Source organism: Oxyura jamaicensis, chromosome 3 (assembly GCF_011077185.1).
Source record: "Oxyura jamaicensis isolate SHBP4307 breed ruddy duck chromosome 3, BPBGC_Ojam_1.0, whole genome shotgun sequence".
Classification (NCBI taxonomy): Eukaryota; Metazoa; Chordata; class Aves; order Anseriformes; family Anatidae; genus Oxyura; species Oxyura jamaicensis.
Window position 1 is genome coordinate 75,948,563 of NC_048895.1, and position 19,727 is coordinate 75,968,289.

General features: G+C 37.6%; 1 protein-coding gene across 2 annotated transcripts; it reads left to right on the top strand.

Moving 5' to 3' along the window:
- The first annotated feature begins 2,251 nt into the window (after nucleotides 1–2,251).
- USP45 (ubiquitin specific peptidase 45) lies at nucleotides 2,252–19,101 on the top strand. Of its 2 annotated transcripts, XM_035321664.1 has the most exons (10): nucleotides 2,252–2,373; nucleotides 6,161–6,242; nucleotides 7,169–7,260; nucleotides 9,390–9,446; nucleotides 10,258–10,401; nucleotides 13,567–14,230; nucleotides 15,587–15,684; nucleotides 16,073–16,159; nucleotides 16,619–16,772; nucleotides 17,964–19,101. In XM_035321664.1, the coding sequence occupies exons 1-10, from the start codon at nucleotides 2,353–2,355 to the stop codon at nucleotides 18,095–18,097; spliced, it is 1,533 nt and encodes a 510-aa protein (XP_035177555.1). In that variant the 5' UTR covers nucleotides 2,252–2,352; the 3' UTR covers nucleotides 18,098–19,101. The 2 variants fall into 2 exon arrangements, with proteins under 2 accessions (XP_035177555.1, XP_035177556.1); XM_035321665.1 differs by lacking the exon at nucleotides 7,169–7,260.
- The last annotated feature ends 626 nt before the right edge of the window (nucleotides 19,102–19,727 follow it).

Here is a 19,727-nt window from a genome sequence, read left to right on the forward strand (position 1 = left end):
ACCAGATGTGTGTTTTCTAGGGCACGTAGATCCTATTTCAAGACTCCTAGTTTCTAGAGATGAAGAGTGTGCAAACATGCTGACTTTTTTTTTTTTTTAAGAAGGTGTTGCAGTTTTTGATGATTTCTCTCTCTGTTTAACGTGACTAGTAAGTATATATTATTCTAGAAGGTGGGCTTATTATCTTGGTGTTTCAGACAGTCGTTCAGTATCACACATCCAAAAGGTGGTGGCGTTATTATTTATGCAAAAGTAGTATCTTTCTCAGTGGCAACTCAAATGCTTTTTTAGCTTGTGGGCATCTCAAAAATAAAACCAAAAAATCCTCGCTTTGTTCAACTTCATTGTAAAAAGGAGGGCTGTCACACAGTGACGCGAGAAGTGCTTGTCACTCACCCCACAGACAAAATCACGGGACAGCTGGGGAGCTGTAGCCTCGCAGCTTTCTCCTGCGGGCCCCTGCACATGCTCGGCCTGAGATGCTGCTCACTGCCATTCTGGGCATGGCCACGGGGAGCTGCCCTGCAGGAACCCATCCTGGTGGGCTTGGGGCTGGCGTATGTGCCATCCGTGCTTACAGGTCCAGCTTGGAAATGAGGCTTTAAAGGATTTTACCAAGGGCTTATGAAGTTCTGGTGGAATGGACCCCGTTATCCCACATTTTCTGAACTTGTCTAGCTTGAGGAAAAAGAGCTTTCTATCATGATGTTCTTTTTAATGATGGCTCTTCAGATTAATAAACTGCTGGTGATAAGGAAATATAACAATATTAAATCACAGCAATAGTGTGGATTTTTTATGATCTTCCATGGTTCATACAGATAACTTATTTGCTGCACTCAGGAATTGCAATAAAAAGCTAAAATGTATGTTGTTTTTTGTTCAGTGTGCAGTGGGAGCAAAATACGTTGTACACTTGGTTGTTATGATGGATGGGTAAGGAGGGTTCCTTTGAATTACTGTAGAAGACTTGTGAAATTTCAGCCTGGCATCTCATTTATTTTTTTTTCTCGCTCTCAAAACCAGTTGGGTATAAGATTACCTTAAGCAGCTTTGGGGGAAAAAAATAATGCGTGAACTGATTTGTGACCTGCTTTTGCAGACCTGTTAGTTTTTGGAATCTGTATTTGAATTTTATTGTGTCAGTCAAAACCTTTGAAGAGATTGTCTCAGCAGTTTGAGGCTCTTTCTGTTCTAGGTATGAAGCAGTGTTTTGTTTGCTCTTACTAACACTGTATGGTTTAACATCAGTTTCAGACATGAAGTTCTGCAGTTTGTTAGACTGTAGAACAGAAGTTGGAATGTGTGCGTGGTGTGATGTAGTGTGATATGTGAATATGATTCACGATGTTGAAAGATCCTTTTAAAACTTATGTGAAGTAAGTGTAACTCTTACCTGATGATACGAGTGATTAGCTGCCTACCAAGAAAACCCACCCCAAACCCTGTCTTTTCTCATTAGAAATACTCATAGAATGGAAATCTGTTCTTTATCTGTCTCCAGTATCTATAATATTAATTGAATACATTTAGTACAAATAAAAGTCTAATAGAATACAATGAAAATTTCAGATATCAGGATATTGTAGTATTACAATTTTCTCCTAAGTTTTCTTAGTACTATTTAAAATGCAAATACTCTGTAATGGTAGTTATTTTAATGTTTACTGTCCTAATCATTCAGTTCACTCAGTTCAGTAAGCTGCAGATTAATAGAATATTTGACTATGGAACTGTTCTGAAGAGATGGCCATAAATACTTTGTTTAAGAATTTAAGGTATCCTCATTTGGGTTCTGACCTGCAGTTGTTTTTGTTTTGATGCACAGCCTTGTGACTTCCCTTCCATTTCACAGTAATCTTTTTTTCCAATTCAGATTATTGTGCTGCTTCTGTTTTACAACATACAGACTGTTTCATGTTCATCTGAGATTTCTTCTCAGTAGAGTGGGGTATCTGGAGAGGTTAAACACTTTGAAAACCTTTTTCTTTCCTCTGTGGGACTGTTTGGCGATGCTGACACAATACCAGTACTTCTGCGAAGTGCCACACACTAGTGTGGGTGAAAATGTGCTGGCAAGGCTGTATTTAAGTCAAGCCATTACCAAATGGGTCGAAATGCTTTAACCCAGGTTAAAGTGCAGCCTTGGTGTAACTGCAACCACACCAGGAGTTTCCTAGAGCCCCGTAGGGATTACACCTATTTGTACCCTGGCATGCAACAAGAGTCTAATGCGGACAATATCTCCCAATGTAAATTTAAATTCCTTCCTGCTTCCTTCACAGGGCTCCTCGATTTAAGGGTTTCCAGCAACAGGACAGCCAGGAGCTTCTACACTATTTGCTGGATGCAATGAGGATTGAGGAGACAAAGGTAACACCTGCGTGTGTCTTTAAAGAACTTGACGGTATTGTAAACTAATAGCCATTGCTTCAGTATTCTTTGTGTTTCCAGCGTTCTTCATGTTTCCAGTGTATTAAAGATGTCCTTAATAGAGTGAGTGGCTATTTTATTACCTTGACAAAAATAAGGATGTTTTGGAAAGATGATACAATAATGTTCATTTTGATGTCTTAAAATGGTTGACTGCAATAAAAGTTTCAGGGAGCAGTAGAAAGAGTATGGTAAGTAGATTCTGATAACTTTAGGAGTCTGTATTGTTTACATTTTTTTTTTATTTTTTTTAAAAAAGGACAAAAAAGCCCGTTCTGTGGATTCAGGATAGTAGGAAGAGATCCTCTGGTCTGGCTGACAAAATGCATTTTAGGATAAAGTTTGGGGATAGAAATGAGCAGCTCATACTTACCTGCCCACAATTTTCATTGGAACCTATTTCAGTAAGAAAATTTGGACAAAAATAAAATATGGCAAAGTTTCTTATATCTCTTGAAGGTGTGAAGAACTATTTGTTTTTAGAAATAAGGTGCTGCATTATTTAAAATTATAATTTGTAATCTACAGCTAAGAATGTGAAGTGTATAACCAGTTATATAAAAAAGTCTGTGTGATTTTTTTTTCATGCTTCTTTCCCTTTATCGTTTCTGCCTCTTGCATTGCTGAATACAAGAAAGTGTTTTTTGCTTGCTTGAACTACATCAGATTTCATTTGCCTGACTTAGTCTGGGAACATGGTTTTCAGACGATGTTTTGGTACATAGTCTTTTCTGAGTCTAGTCAAAAGGAGGCCCCTAAACATCGTACTGACCAGTGTTCTTCCTCTTCCGTCTCATTTAATAACATGGTGAATGTGATGATCCTAAACTGAACTCTTTTGGAAACAAGTTATAAGCTGTATCAGAGCCCAGTTCGTGGCATCAGAGTAGCAGTGACTGAATCCTCATCCTAGCAGAGTATTAATAGAGGTTGGTCTTGTCAGCAGCAATCACAAAATTGCTGATTCAGCAATCACAAAGCTGAACTTCAGAGAGAAACAGCGAAACCTTGGCATTGCCTCACTTACAAGACTGCCTGTCGGACTGGGCACAGCACAGAAGCAGGTGACTGCTGCTGCCTTTTCTTTTCAGTAAAAGCAGTTGTCATGTTTTTACAGGAGAGGGAAACTTTATGTTGTTGTTTGTTCATTTTCATGCAATAAAAGGTGGAAACTGTATTTGCTTCACAACTGAGGATTCACCAAAAGCAGAGTCATTACAACTAAGCTTCTCCAGTGACTGCCTGCTCATTCCCCTCAATCCAGTCAATCTGCTGCTTCATCAGGGAATGTGCTGTCATTATGATAACCTGCATTTTTTTTTGTCTTTTGAATCATTTTTTTAGAGAGCAGGACAGCTACCAGAGCTGACATAAAAGAGTAATGGAACATGTTGAGAATTTAAATTATATTTTAGGCAGCAGGCTATTCCTGCCACCCCCACCACTGGGCAAGTAAAGGTTGGTTCCATCCTTTCGTGCAATTTCACCCCTGTTTGCCCATAATGGTGCATTACCGCAAACACTGACTTCATCACCTCAGGCTGCTCAGCGAGGGTTGCGACTAGTAAAAGCTCTGCCTTTTTTTTTCTTTTTTTTTTTTTTTTAATTCCATTTTTCGGGTCTGTAGATGGTGTGACAAACGGAGAGTGTCAGGCCCGTGGTCCATTCAGCACTGCCAGCCGTGCCAGGCAGGAGCAGAGCAGGAGCAGGAGCAGCTTTGTCTGCCCTGGGAACGCCGCAGCTGCGAGCCGCATGCCTGCTGCCCGGCCCCGCCGCCCTCCAGGCTGCCGCTGAGGAGAGCCCCCGGCAGGATGTCTGCCACCAGAATCCTTTAGAAAGGATTACAGCCCCTAACATCTCTCCTTCGTGCTGCTCTGAAACTTGGTGCCCCGAAGCAGGCACGCATAGGTGACAGCAGTGCTCAAAGTGCCCGCTTTGTCCTCCACCTGCCAGAGGTCTCCTGCCCCGCTAAACATGGAGCTGGTACCCCCACTGCATTCATCTCTCCAAACCTCAAGTTGTGGTGAGAAATGCATGTAACATAAAGCACGACAGGAGTTATAACAAGTTGCATAACTCACACAAGTTGCACTCCACGTTTGCCCCCTATCCCTGTTTTCATGTCTTAGCAAACAGCTTTCCGAAAGCAGTCTTCAACTTTTTCCCATCCCCATTAAAAGCATTAGAAAGGAGGTATGTACACAAGTGGGTTTTTAAGATAAAAGGCTGTCGATACGACAATAAAACCAACATACTGTCTGCTGGATCCAGCAATGTGGGCCGGAGATTGTTTCACACCAGGGCCCGACGTAGCTGAACCCTGCTGCTAATTGATTAATGTCTGCTGCCATTGTCGGCAGCACCCTGCCCATTCAAAGACTATGTCTTTCTTTGACCTAAATAAATGGTTCAACGCACTAATCCCAACAAAAGGCTTGCTTATGGCCCTAAACCCATTTATGGTGTTCAACTTCATGAATTACCTATTGATTAGTCCTTTTAGTATATTGTTGGCTTTAAGATGAACAAAGCCGAGCTCAGGGCAGTGGGAGTTAATTCACGAGCCAGGTCACATACTCATAAGGTAGGAGTGTGACTTAGCCTGATGAGTGCCTGAACTAGAAACCAAACCTCTGGAGCTGCCTGTCATCATCAACACTTCAGTAATCGATGGCTTGAAAGTGCACTTTGCTGTCTGCAAACAAAAGTTACCATTTTTTTTCTACTGGTACCCAGGTTAAGGGTTACTTGCAGGATGTTTGGTACCGCCCCTCGTTCCTAGAAGGGTACCTTGCTCTAACTGTGACTTCAGTATCACATTTTGTTGTGTCATTTGCACACCATCAAGGGAGGCTCTTAGTCGAGTTTCTGGACTAGAGAGCAGGTACATTTGCCAGGAGAAAGGAAAATCCAGGTCAGGCATCGTGCCGTGTTCTCTGGTGATGGCTCTCCTACAATGCTCTCCTTCCCTCTTTACAGTCTATCACAGGGTGGGCTGAGGTACGTTTTGCACCAGCAGGTGCAATTGTGTTACCAGCATACTCATCCAAATAATTCATAAGAATACCTCATTATCCCAGTTGCAACCGAGCAATCCCGATTTTGAGGTGCAACTACAGTGCACATGTATGAATTCATTCTTCTGATTCTTCTTTCAAAAATGCAACTGTTAGGATTTTGGGGGCAAATGCTGGTTAAGTGCATATGGATTCGTGAAAAGTTTGTGAATCTAAGGATTTCTGACATTTGAAATATACAATGCTAGAAAATAAGCAGGAATAAAAAGGAATAAGAAGGAATTAAAACACTGGATTTATATAGCTATTGAAGTCTGGCTGTTGAAAGATACTTAGCTGCCTTCAAGTATTTTGTATTCCAGTCAGTCAGTAATAGACTATTTTTCTGGTACTATGTTTTTTTGTTCTGTTTTGTTTTGTTTTCCAGCTGTGGAAGAAATAAAAACTGGTGAAAATCTCGTTGTTGTTTGATAACCTTCAGTGCTCTGCACAACTGCTCCCTCTTTATGGGGAGGAAATTTTGGGATGGTTACTTAAGTTAATGTTGTGTAGCTTTGACAGTGTTAATGAATAACGACAGTAGATATAAAATGTTAAAATTACGCTTCTTTTATGGAAATAAGAATGGAGAAAATCTAACTGTATATTAATCGTTTTTTAGAATGGTGCACTTAGAATAGTTCCTAATAATTATTTTTAAATTATTACAGCGCATACAAACCGGTATCTTAAAAGCATTTAATAATCCAACAACTAAGACAGCAGATGAAGAAACTAGAAGAAAAGTCAAAGGTATGCAACACTTTATTGAATCAGGTTTTAAAATGCACAAGTTTTTAAATAGCATTTTCTTCAAAATTGACTACTGCAAACAGCAATCCCAGTCCTGTAGCGTTAAAATATTTTTATTATGTATTATTCTAGTGCCACCTAGTGCACATCTGAAGTATAGAGAGTTTATTATGTACTAGCATATTTACATCCAGAATAAAGGCTTCCACTGTATTAATAATGCCTTTTGTAATGCTATGTAGAATTTAATTTTGTTTTCTAAAATAGTCCGCTGAATATTCGGGTTTGTTACATGGCCACAGTTATTGTAGCACTCAGAGAGGTCACTTTCCATAGGCAAAAATGATTTCTATCAGCTGACTGATACTATGAGAACTCTAAATATGATTACAAAGCCAAAATTGGAAGCTGTTCAAAAGAATGCTTGAGTTGTTATTTTCCCAAAACAATAGGTTTAAAATTATTTTTGTCTTTTGTGTATATGCAAAAAGCTGTTTTTTTTCCTTTAATTAAAGTCTAATGATTAACTTTCCTAAATCTGCAACAGTTAAGACATAGAACAGGCTTTTTGTCTTTTTGTTTTGTTTATTTAGTTAGTTTTATATGTTTTTTACTATTTAGTTTTGAAGACTATGTATTATGTATTAAATAGAAAACAGATCTTATTTAAAGGCTTCTTGAGAGATATTGTATGATGATTTTGTTATTGTAGGTGGGGAAGGGAAGTATAAGGGGACTGTATAACTAAATAACCAAGATGTTTTAAAAATGTTGGAATACAGTATATATTAGTTACCATGTTGTGTTCAACAAGTTTTGAATAAGTATAAAAATTGTTTTCACAATAAATCTTAGAATTTTGTTGTGCTTATAGTGTGGCATGGATCTGTTATTTTTCACATTTAAAAAAGGCAATGTTTTTTCAGCATATGGAAGAGAGGGTGTGAAGATGAACTTCATAGATAGGATCTTTGTTGGTGAATTGACTAGCACTGTCATGTGTGAGGAATGTGAAAATGTAGGTATTTTGGAATTTGGTTTGATGTGGAATAGATCACATACTGGTTTGATTACATTGTCTTGAAAGTATAAAATTGTATTGTCAATTTTATACTTGTTTGTTTGTTTGTTAAAGCAAGACTATTGAAAGTTTCTCATTTAAAATGACTTAACTTCTTCTTTTAAAGCATTATCCTCCATAAACCTAAGAAGACGGGGGGTCATTTGAATTCAAAACAGATTCAAACACTGGGCTTCATTTTACATCTGATTCAGGGCTGGAGGTTCCAAATTCTTTAATCATCTGGGTTATACTTGTGTTTTTATTTGATATTTCTAAAAAGCATACCTATCTTAAAATATAAATCCTCCTGCCTATTCTTCTGGGATATGCCTGAAAATTGGGAATTACTTTGAATTAATATAAGTGGGGAAATGCTAAATTTTTTTTTGAAGTATTTTTGCAAATTAACATAATATCTCTAATGAAGAGCATATTCCTTTCATAATTAATATTACTGACATTTCATCATAAATGCTTTCCATGATCCTTATCATTTTCTTTAACTTTGGAAGAGAAAAAATCTTACTTGCATGACTATTTTTAATTGAATGCTACATTTGTGTTTGGTTTAAAACATTGTATTTCATATTATAGAGATTAAGTAAAATCAATCAGTCTGAGTACTTAAGCGCAGTTCTGCAGTGCCAGGTAAACTTTCCTGTGTGTGATGTGCAGATTACACTTCAGTGTGCTACTAGTATCAATGAAGAACTTCAGCTATATACAAAATAGACATAGTATGTATTTTGTATGTATCATTTATTTTTGCTGGATTCTTATATTCTGCCTGCACAGGACTCGGGACTCGCTAGCTGTAGCCATATGAGGACAAGTTTAGCGGTCTCTTGCCTTTGCCTGCATTGGCAAGGGTATTTCTGACTAGTGCTTGTTCATGCAAAGTCACTCTCTAGAGGAACCCCAGTCTGAATATCGCTCATCAGTCAGCGAGTCAACGTAGTTCAAGTAGTTTTAATCTAATTTATTGCTTTGCTGGAACCTAAACCATGCTGAGTCCCTCACACAGCAGGTAAACGTAAGCTTTTTGCTAAGAAGACCGTACAGTCCTTATCTAATGTCACAGGTGGAAGATAGGATCATAAATACAGAAGAAGGGCAAGGGCAAGAATGACAGTAACTGAGGGCATGACTGTGTTCAGTAATTTTCGTGCACATCGTGATGTTATTTTTAAAGGCTTTGTTTTTCACAGTCTTTCCAGTGGTAAGATAAGTCAGTTTTGGAAGCAGTTTGAGAACGGCAGGGGAGAGAGCTTAAGAAACAGGCTTGGACGGGACGTTGTAGCCGTAAAGGCAGATGTGAAGTGCTGTGAGAGAATGTCTTTAGGTATGATTTACCAGATATTTCCAGTTTCAGCTTAGATTTTCTATGGTTTATAGAAGGGAAAATAAAACTGCAGAACAGACAGTAAGTTATTTTTCTTTAAAAAAAATAAAAGCCTATTTTCCCCAGTAATTGGCTTTATTTTAACAATTACTAGTGTGTATTATGTTATAAATATTTCTAATAAAACTTTTGGCTGTAACCAATAAGCCTGATGTAATCTTTTCTGGGAGCATCAGGCTAGAACCTGTCATCTAACTGTCATTAACCAGTTCTTGCTGCTGAACAATGTACAAGATCAAATGCCTGCACAGATATGTCCGGCATCAGGAAATGCTGAAAAGTTAGTTTTTCCATAAAATTTTACCGGATTTGCTGCTTCTGCTGTCCAAAAAGTTGTGATCCATCTAGACGGCCCACATAACTTGAAAATCTGTCTTTAGCTCACAGGAACTGAGCACCACAGTGCTTCTAGGTTGTGCCTAGATGCCTAGATGAATGACCTTGCCCTTTATGTCTGGGTGCTGAAATTTTGTGCAGTATTAGAAAGAAATACAGAGCTAATTTAAAATTGGAAAAAAAAAAAAGCTTGTGGGAAGTTCTTCATTGTAGTTTGATGCATCTTGAAACTAATTAGCATGTTGCATAGTTTCTGATAATAACTTGATTTTTAAAAAGGGGAGGTATGCGCTAAACCTGTATGTCGTTCTTTGTATTTAATATGCTTTTTCTCTTTTTCTTCAAGATTTCAACAGTAAAAGAACCTTTCATTGATCTTTCACTTCCTATAATAGAGGAGAGGGTAAGATACAGAATAGCTATTGTTTCCAGTGGGTTGCTTTTATATACAGTTATGAAGATGTTTCTGTATGTATATATACACAGTTTTGATTTCAAGCCTAAAAATGCATGCTTGTGTATAAATATATGTACTCTCATACTGTCCATTTGTTGTATGGCTTTTATATATGTATATAATATATGATTCTATGTGTATGATTCAATGATTCTAATGTCATATGTGCATATATTTTTCAGTTAGTCCAAACTTAGAACAAATGACTTAGTTATTTACAGCGTATGTAGGTCTGAGATTATACTATTAAACTATTAGTTTAATAGTGCTTTTAGCATATAGATTGTTCATAAAATTATTTTTAAAGGTTCAGAAAGTTAGATTCTAGCTTATTGGTTTGCATCTAGGGATTGAATTGTACCTAAGGGATAAGTCAGTGTAAAACTAGACTTTAAACTTATTTATTCCGGTATTTTGGCATAAATAGTTTGCAGTATGTCTCCATTAGCTGCAGAGGAACTGTATTGCTTTTAAGACATACGCTCTGTTTTTGTGGGAATTGAGGTTTTCATTTGGGATTAAGGGGATGGATTGGGAGTGGTTCTTCCCCTACCCTGCCTGTGTTCACATACATTTAAGGGAGAGAATTTGGTGTAATATTTAATCCTGTATGAAATGTATTTGTCTTCAAATACCAGTTTTGTTCATAATAATGTAGGTTACTATTTTTTAAAGCCTATGTTCATGTTTCCTGTTTGTTGCAAGGGAATAAAGAAATGGCATATATCCTTTCATCATTTCCTGTCTAATTTCTTAGGTTGCAAAACCCGTGCCTTTGGGAAGAACAAGTAAAGGTAAAAGTGTACAAGAAGCAGATCTGGGTCAGTGTAACTGTTCTTCCATCAGTACACTGAATAATCAGCCTAAAATTGTCAAGAAACACACTCTAACAAAAGATAAGGTAAGAACCTAAATACCCTCACTAGCCAGTCATCTTGAGTTTATTCTGAAGTTTCAAGGGTTACAGGGTGCGAATTTTGACACCTACAAATGTTCTTTTTAAATAGATATGTATAACTGACCGATTAGCCTTAAAATATTTAGGTCATTATTAGAAGCGTGACAAATGATGGCTGTTGGGAACCATTCAGTTTTCAGTTACGGGGTTTCATTTGTAAGGAAAAAAAATACGCAAGTTAATTTCAGTTCATGTTGGGTTAGGTTTTCTTTCCGGCTTTTCTTTTATTATACCATTAGTGTTTTTTTCTGGCTGCAATCACATGAATCATAATGCTGGCCAAGAGAGCAGGCAGGTCTGCCTTAGAGCCATCAGAGGGATTAGCTGACAGTAGGCACAACAAAAATAGCACCGGCAGCAGAGACTCGTGGAGGCTGGGAGCGTTATTTCCATGAAGCACTTGGCCTTCAGTAACCCCAGGGCTGGGGAGGTCAGCCCAGCCCAGTGCAGCCTCCCAACACAGTCCTTTCTGAGGGCAGCAAAATATGCCAGCCTAACAGAGTTATCTGTCAGGTTCACAGATTCAAAGAAATCCATAACAAGAATTGTGCACACATATTATTATTAATGAAAGTTAGAAAAGCTCTCAGTGATTATTAACATTCTGGTTTTTTAATAAGCCTTATAATCCATATAGGATTATACTGATGCATACAAATGTGGTTACTGAATGGTTTTCAAAATTAAGAAAGTAAAGTATGGTGTGGATTCAATGAACTAGTCTAGACAATAATAAAAAGGAGACAACAGCTCTGCTTTCAGTAAGAACAGGTAAAGTGATCTGCAAGGTAAGTCTGTCTTAACTGGTGAGGCTTTGTGATTTTGTGCTCCCCTTCCATCTTTTTGGACGTGTATTTTTTTTTTTACTTTATTCTTCTTTTGAATTATTTTTAGTGTAAGATGTCTGTTGGTTCTGCAGTAAAACTGCTAATCCAAAACAAGCAGTTGCTGAATTCAGTTAGCACATGTTGGTATTCTGTGACTTCTGTTAATCAATTTATATGTTTGTTAGAGAAAGTGGGGTAGTCCGATAAGTGGTTTTACAGGTAACAGAGTATCTGAACAGAGATTGTTGTGCTTTCCTCCTAACGTGGGGACCTTCACAATTTTAAGAATTCTTTGACTGCTGTTTGCATAATACTCAAATAGTAGCAGTAACTTCACACAAGTCCCTGTCCCTCTTCTCCATCTATAAAGCAAGCAAACATAACTGAGACAAGAAATGGTCCTAGTTGATAATAGTGTTTGGGGTTTTTAATTATTTTTAATTGGATTTTATTCATTTTTTTTTTGCTAAATTGTTCTCTTGCTTTTAAGTTTAATGACTTTGATTATTAAGGGGAGTGTTTACTGTAACTTTAAGACCTGTTTAGGAAAACATTTAGGAATATTATTTGCCTTTTACATTGACTTCACTTGGACTTAAGGTCTTCCTTAAAGCTTAAAATTGAGTAAGAGCTGAAGGTTCTTCAAGAACTGAGCCTTGATGTGTATATAAAGAATGGTCTGGACAAAGGTCTTACATGCCTGCAAGATAGGCACTGTAGTGCCGAATGTGTTGGTCCTTGTAACCTGGAGTGGGTTCTGAAACTTCCAGATGGACCTGTATGTGTAACAAAGACAATCCAGAAGTCCTCTCTACTAAATGAGAAGCTATCTTGCAATGGTTTTAAACTGAAAGAGGGTAGATATAGACTAAGGAGGAAATTCTTCACTCAGAGGCTGGTGAGGCCCTGGCACAGGGTGCCCACAGCAGCTGTGGGTGCCCCATCCCTGGAGGTGCTCAAGGCCAGGCTGGATGGGGCTTTGGGCAACCTGGTCTGGTGGGAGGTGTCCCTGCCCATGGCAGGGGGGTTGGAAGTAGATGGTGTTTGAGGTCCCTTCCAACACAGGCCATGATTCCAAAGATAGTAGGAAGTCTTAAACATAAAGTCATGTCTATAATTAGATGTTTGCTGATACTTAGGCACATGACCAAATCTGCAGAAGGTATTTCTGTCCACTTAGTTTCCCTGTTATGGAAGCAACCCATGGAAGTTACTTTCTGTAGTTTGTTCTGTGGAGGCAGTGATGTGTGTCAGTTGTGTTGTGTTTGTCTGCTCCCTGCCTTTTTTTTTTTCTTCCATTTACAGGTATTTTCTTAGTGCCAGTAAGATTTAAATTTGTGTGCCTAGTATCGGAGTGAGTCCTACTTGAAGATGGGACTGTAAATATTCTTCTGAATCAGGTCCTAACACCATAAATGTGAAGAAAAAATAACAATAAACATATGAGAGTGTGATAGAAAAAGAGAATGAGACAGAAGCATATAAAATAAATGGTTTGGAAGATGGAAAGAAGAAAGTGCAGGGATCAGTTGTCATAGGAGAAAAGATATAAAACTTTAATTGTTGAGTTTAATGGAAACTCCCACTGGCATCATTGGAATTTTGATCAAACTCGGATTAAGGAAACAGCAATGAGGAAGGAAAATTGCTCATTTCTTTTGGAAAGAAGCCAAAGAAAGAAAGAAAAGAATCACAGATACTTATAAATAATTTAAAGTTATGGCAGCCTTAAGTATTTTTTTAAATGTATAGTAGTTTTCTCTGGCAACAACACTTTTTCTTCTTGCTATCTGTCATGATAAAAATAAACACTTCAGCCACAGTAAAATATACAAATTAACAAACCATACTGCTAGGGGTGGTTTACTTAGTTCTAAGATAGGTGCCTACAAAGGGAGAAGAAGGTGCTTATCAGCTAAGGCCTCTCATGGAAGGTTAGCTTAAACTTGAGAACTTTTGAGAAGCTTAAGTTAGATTGAATGATACCATTTCAAATGTGCCATCCACAGCTGTCACAAAGTGAATGCAATTAGTTGGAGGAAATATTGATCCCACAGTAAGCATAATGCGCTTAGCTGATGGGCGTGTAGGTTTCCAATCCTGTATTAGTTTAAACAGGTCTTAAGGAGATCAAGTAGCTTAAGCATGTGAAAGATGGAGAAGATAAAACATTAGGTTTAATTTGCTTTGAATTTGTTGTGTTTCAAAAGTTATGTTAGATCACAGCTCTGTTTTCTGTTTCTCTCCTATGTTACTAAAATAATAATGCCATCATTTACAGAATCAGTTGAACCAGGAGAGAAGGCTTGCCAGAAAAGCTTCCTCTAATGAAGAAGAAAGAAGTCCTATTATCATGGAGGAAAAAACCAAAACGCGTGAGCTGGAAGGTAGTTCTGGCATGCTATACCCCAAAGATCCAACTGCTGAATCTGCTGTGAACGGGAGTCAGACTGAGGGCAGTGAGAAGGAAGCCAGCCGCTCGGAAAGCAGCTTTGATGCAGACAGTGAAGCCTCTGAAAGTGAAAGTGCTTCTAAGCAGTCAGCTTTTAGCTCATCCAGCAACATCTCTGCTTTGCATGTCAACCACATCAACGTGAAAATGCCGCACAGCAAACCAAGTGACAGTAATGATGAGGTGATTTCCAGTGCCATATCCAAACTTAGCTTCTGTGATACTATAAATGAAGATGAAAAATCAAGCCGTGGTGATTCAGGTTTATCGAATAATTCCATGTTCTCTGTAGACAAATCTTCACTATCCCAAAACCCTCAAAATGCTTTTCAGACGCTTTCCCAGACCTATATAACTAGCTCAAAGGAATGTTCTGTTCAGTCCTGCCTTTACCAATTTACCTCTGTAGAGCTGCTAATGGGGAACAACAAGCTTTTATGTGAGAGCTGTACAGAAAGGAAACAGAAGTATCAGAAGAAAACCAACTCCACAGGTAATTTGCTAGTATCCAAATACGGATATGTACAGGATTTCCTCTCAAAACCTGTGCAGCCACTGATGTTTCATTGCTCTAGCATGGGCTTCCCCCTTGTGGCTGAACAGAAAACGTCTTCCCAGGCAGGACCTGCTTGAAACAACTTAAAACTTCATCCTGCAAATATTAAAACATAATAGTAGATGTAATTTAGAATTTATTTTGCATATTTTGTTTATTTCTATCCAAGATAAGTCATTTAAAGATTACCATAAACTGAATAGGCTCATAATTTGATATTAATCTTTTCTGCTGTTTATGTGTGCTTTACAATCCTGGAAGCTTTGAAGTAAAAGCTGTAATATTCAGCTGAAGCAATGCAAGTGCTCAGGGAAGCTGTGTAATTAAGTCGGTGAGGGGCAAAAAAAAAAAAAAAAAGACGTCTAATGAAGAAGAAGGGATTATTATGCATGATTAAATTCAGAAAAAATCTAAATCAAAGACAAAGTAATGATCATTTATCAGACATTGGACTAACAAGACTGTGTAATTAACATTTTGGTTCAATGGGCCCAGTGAAAAAATGGAAATAAAAATCAGTTTACAATCACTGATTTTTTTCCTCCTAAAACAAAAGTCTTAAGAATTCACCTACTTATACCTGAAACACTACATTCTACCTCAATTCAAATATTTTGCTTTGGGCATGTGTAAAAATATCCAATTAATTGATTTTTTCAGGGGAAAAATATGCTGGTGGCATGTTCTCTGTTTACTCTATAGCCAACCATAGAGCTACTTCTGGTAAGAGCCCCCCATTCAGTTCCTTTTGCACCACAGGCAGGTTCCCTATCATGCATGCTCAAGCGAGCAGGTTATGAGATGTCCTGAAATGGACACCTTCCCTTCAGACCTTTCTCAGAGCTGAGCACAAAGCATTGTCTTGCCATGGAGAATGGAAGATTAATCTCTAACGTAGTGGCTAGGACACTGGTGTAGTTGATGAGACCTGTACTTTGCATTTCCTGTTCCCATGATCATCTGTTTCAGGTGAAATGCTTTTAACAGGGAGGTTGGACAGCGTGGTAGCAGACACCGTATCTCAGTGTGTACTCTGACCTAGCACTTCCAGCTTTTGGTCAGATTTGCACTGAATGGGTTAAAATAATGCTTAGATTTGGTATGTGATGTTTCCTGAAAGCAAGAAGAATGAGAAAATATTTTTTTGGTTACTCCACAAAACTTCCTTTGGAAAATACATACATGCGCAAAGTCATTGCAACACAGATCTATTCTGTCAGAAATTTTAAAAATAAGTAAATCGTGTGTCTGCTCCCACTTTACAAATTATTCTTTTAATATTCTTAAATACAGAAAGGAAAATGGAAGGTGTCTACACAAATGCTCGGAAACAGCTTCTGATTTCTTCAGTTCCTGCTATTCTCATCCTACATCTGAAAAGATTCCACCAGGTAAAAGGCCCAAAACCTCTTGTATATTCCTCTGCCATGGTGGCTGAGCACCTATTTAAGTGTCATTGTGCATACTAGTGTTTCCTTTTTATATGAAGGACTGGTAGAACCACTATTTATTTCTTTTGGGAAACTTGCTTGTGGTTTTTTGAATCTCTAATATCTGCAGAATGCATTTAGCCCTTCACATGTATCCAGAGAAGCCTCTTAAGTGTGTGCCATGCTTACGGTAGCATGCACTGTATTCATAACATAACAAAGAGTTTCAGTAAGTTACAATCTTATTCTTGGTTTTGGTTTATTTTAATAGTACAATAATACAAATCAGCGTTAAAAAGCTTCCTAGGAAAAGTATTTATCTTACAGTCTTTCTTTCTTATTTTTTAAGGCTGGTTTGAGTCTAAGGAAAGTGAATAGGCACGTGGATTTCCCACTGATTTTGGATTTAGCGCCGTTTTGTTCTGCTTCTTGTAAGGTACGCATTTCAAATCTGTATTTTTGTTGTACTTCCACAGTTATTGTCCTGAATGTAAGTTAAATTGGATTGATGATGATGATGATTATTCCTGCCTTTCCCAGAGGAATTTTAGATTGAACGCTTTCTAGTAGCACACTGAAATCAGAAACTCAGCAGACTGAAATTCCATTTGTATCAATAAATAGCACTAATGTGACCTAGTACTAGTTAAGCTATGCTGCCCTGATGGTTTTAGTGTATCTAACTGCATTAAGGACTGCTACCATGCTGCTTCCATGGTAACTGTATTCAATTAATAGACTCTTAAGTGTAAGATGTGTTTCACCACTGGAAATGCTGTAGATATCTCTCTGCTTCTTTCAAAGTAATACTAACACTGTTGAAAACTAATTAAGATATTTGTAAAATTCTTTGTGAAGTAATTCATCTTTATTTTCTGTGTTTCTGGGAATACAGAATGTTACAGACGGTGCACGAGTGTTATATAGTCTTTATGGAATAGTGGAGCACAGTGGGTCAATGAGAGGTGGTCATTATGCTGCATATGTGAAAGTCAGAACACCCTCCAAGAAATTACTAGAGCATATTTCTACCACTAAGAATGTTCTAGGTATGTACAAGACAACCTCCATTGTGTGTGAGTAAAGCCAAAGCAACCACTGGCTACAGCTTCTTTTCGTTATAGGGATATAGAATTGTTTTAGCTCAGAATATGATATTACTTTTAGGGCCCCTCATGTCTGTTCTTTTTTGGTTACACACAGTGCATGACCTGCTTCTATATTAAAACCACGCATGGCTGAGTAAACCATGGAATTTTAGTTCAGTTATTAAGCAGAGAATTGGTGGAAAGTGGTCCTCTTTTTCCCAGTCAAAATAGTACATTCAGGTGAATGGCACTGCCCTCTAACATGTCAGTATTTGCAGATGTGGTGTTCGAAAATAATCTAGCACAAAAGCTGAATCCAGAACAATTTAAATTAGATTTTCTATATTTTTGTTATTTTACCTATCTTATATTTGTTAGGATTTGAAATTTTTTAATGCTTAAAAATCTGAAATACTCTGATTTAATGTGAACAGCAAGAAACCTTTCCATGGAGGACAGGTGTTTTTTTGTAGGGGTTCTCTTGGTATTTTGCATTCTAGTTCTTTTTAATATGTTTTGTTCATGTAGAATGAAATAAGATTCTAGGATAGAACCTGTTGGTGAATGATTTGTGGAGGCAATGTTGAGCTGTCAGAGCAAAGTAAATGTATTTACTATTTGCCTTCATGGAGGAGCAAGAGCCAAGCACGTACTTGTGTATCCTGTGTGATACCACTTTGCATTTGAAGCTCATCTCCCAGAAGGACAAATATTTTATATTATTTTTGAAACGAGTCTCCCTGAGTCCTAGGCTTTCCATGCAGTAATTACTAGAACCGATTAGATCCTTTCAGTGTCATAATTTCACTCTGGCCAGCTTTTGAAATGTGATATTTTTCTGTCAGAGCTGGTTGTGTGTGCTTACATAATTTCCTTATAGAACTCAGTAAGCTGTACTTAGGTGTCTTAGGCTTTGTGAATAAATATCAAAAGGGTGACGGCAGTGTACATTTATAAGCATTGTCTTCCTCCACTTTCTCTAAAGGTGTTCTTGGACTTGTACATTTCAAACTATAAGTACTGGACTGCATCTAAGTCATGAGTTACTATTGTAGATTAGAAGTGATTTTTTGTGTTTTGAATCATCCTTTTATTTGTTCAATGATGATGTGAAAGACGAGAAACATGACTTCTTTTGCTGTTGCATTTCAGGTTTAAAAGAAGCTGTGGGCGCATCATCAGGACAGTGGGTGTATGTTAGTGATGCCCATGTTCAGATGGTTCCGGAATCAAGAGTACTAAATGCACAAGCATATCTGCTTTTTTATGAAAGATTGTTACTATAATTCTCAACAGTTTAAATTAGAAAAAAAATGGTTGTGGTTATTTAGTTTATCTTATTTAAAGCTGCAGTGGTAAGAGTACCTGTAAATATTGTGCCTTTATCTTGTAGAGAATTTATCATATGTTGACTCTGAAGTTCAGTCAAGCTATTATAAATATCTGAATATCTGAATCTTTTGAAATATGCACTTTGCCATACATTTTAAATTCCTGGATTCATTAAAATACAATGCAGTTAGAATGTAAGATAATGTCCTATCCTAGTGAGGTCAGTGGAAAGTTTGACTTTAATGAAGATAAGCTTTCACCCATAGTTCTAGAACAGGTGAGAATAAAGATGCTGATAGTATTAAGTGCCTGGATTTGCTGCTGTACAGTAACAATATAAAGTATTTCAACTTCTTTGTGATTTAGTCCAGATCCTTCCCATCGCTGGGTTGGATGTCTGCTGTTAGGCTTTCTGCAAACAAGTACATGTCAAAGCATGTAGCTCACAGATGTAGTAATTGGAAAGCAGTGTTACCAGAACAGAGTAACCACAGATGTCTCTGGGTAATGCTGCAGCACACTTTCCCAGTGTATTGTTGGGAACAGATTGGGAAAATGTGACAGAGAACCCTCAGATACTCAGTACCCATTCAGCTGTCTCCAACAGGCACTGGTGTAGCCATGTACTCCTGTTTTAATGTAAATATAAACTGTGGTGTACATGTATATATCCTCAGAGATAAATACATATATATATGCACACCATAAAGCCATCAATATATATTGTCATTTTGCCTACTAGGATAGGAAAGAGAATGGCAAATACTTCTGTATTTGGTAAACTTTCAAATTCATAATTACGACACATGTACAGCATATAACAAGCTCGTGTATGAATATGTATGGAATTTAAGTGTAACTGGGTAATTCTGTTACTTTTGGTTCCAAACATGAATTTATCTGTTCCTGAATACTTTTCTCACAGGAGTAATAAACTATAAATTATTTTTGCACTGTGTGTGTGAGTTGGACAGTAAATGATGACTTTTGCCTTCTGATGCATGTCTGGACTTCCCTTTGCCCTCAGTGGAGGACAGCATGTCTTCTACTGGCAGAACGTGCTCCCGTCGTCTGGCTCTTGTTCACATTTTGACTGCCCCATTTGTAATGTTTTCTTCTTTTGGTAATTGCCCATTTCCATCCCTGATAATAATAGATACATTTTAAGGTCGAAATCTGATGATGGTTTTGAAGCTATGTGATTATTTTTTTTTATTCAATAGGCAGTTACTTAAATTCAAACTGCTTCTGTAACAGTTACATCTGGTCTAGCTTGCTCTGGTAAAGAAAGACCTGTGTTTATTTCTGCTTACTATTTTCATTTATAGAAATGTTGTGTTGTGAAAAAGCTTGCTATTCTTTTTACCACCTCTACCATAGGTTATCATTTCTACTTGCACATATTCTCTATTCTCTAGTTCTGTTTCAGAGCTACATCCCAGCTGTGTTCACCTTTTTGCCCAAGAAAATAACTGAGCCTGCCTTGTTGCCTTTGCTCAATCAAACTGCTGAGGTGTATTTGACAGTCACAGTTCTTGCGCATACTTGTGCAGGCACTAAGGATTGTTTGGCCATGCAAGTGAC

Excerpts from the sequence above, each read along its gene's own strand:
- USP45 (XM_035321664.1), top strand. The coding sequence starts at position 2,353 with ATGAGGATTGAGGAGACAAAG. Across the intron at positions 6,243-7,168 it reads AACTAGAAGAAAAGTCAAAG|CATATGGAAGAGAGGGTGTG; the intron begins GTATGCAACACT and ends ATGTTTTTTCAG. Across the intron at positions 16,773-17,963 it reads TACCACTAAGAATGTTCTAG|GTTTAAAAGAAGCTGTGGGC; the intron begins GTATGTACAAGA and ends GTTGCATTTCAG.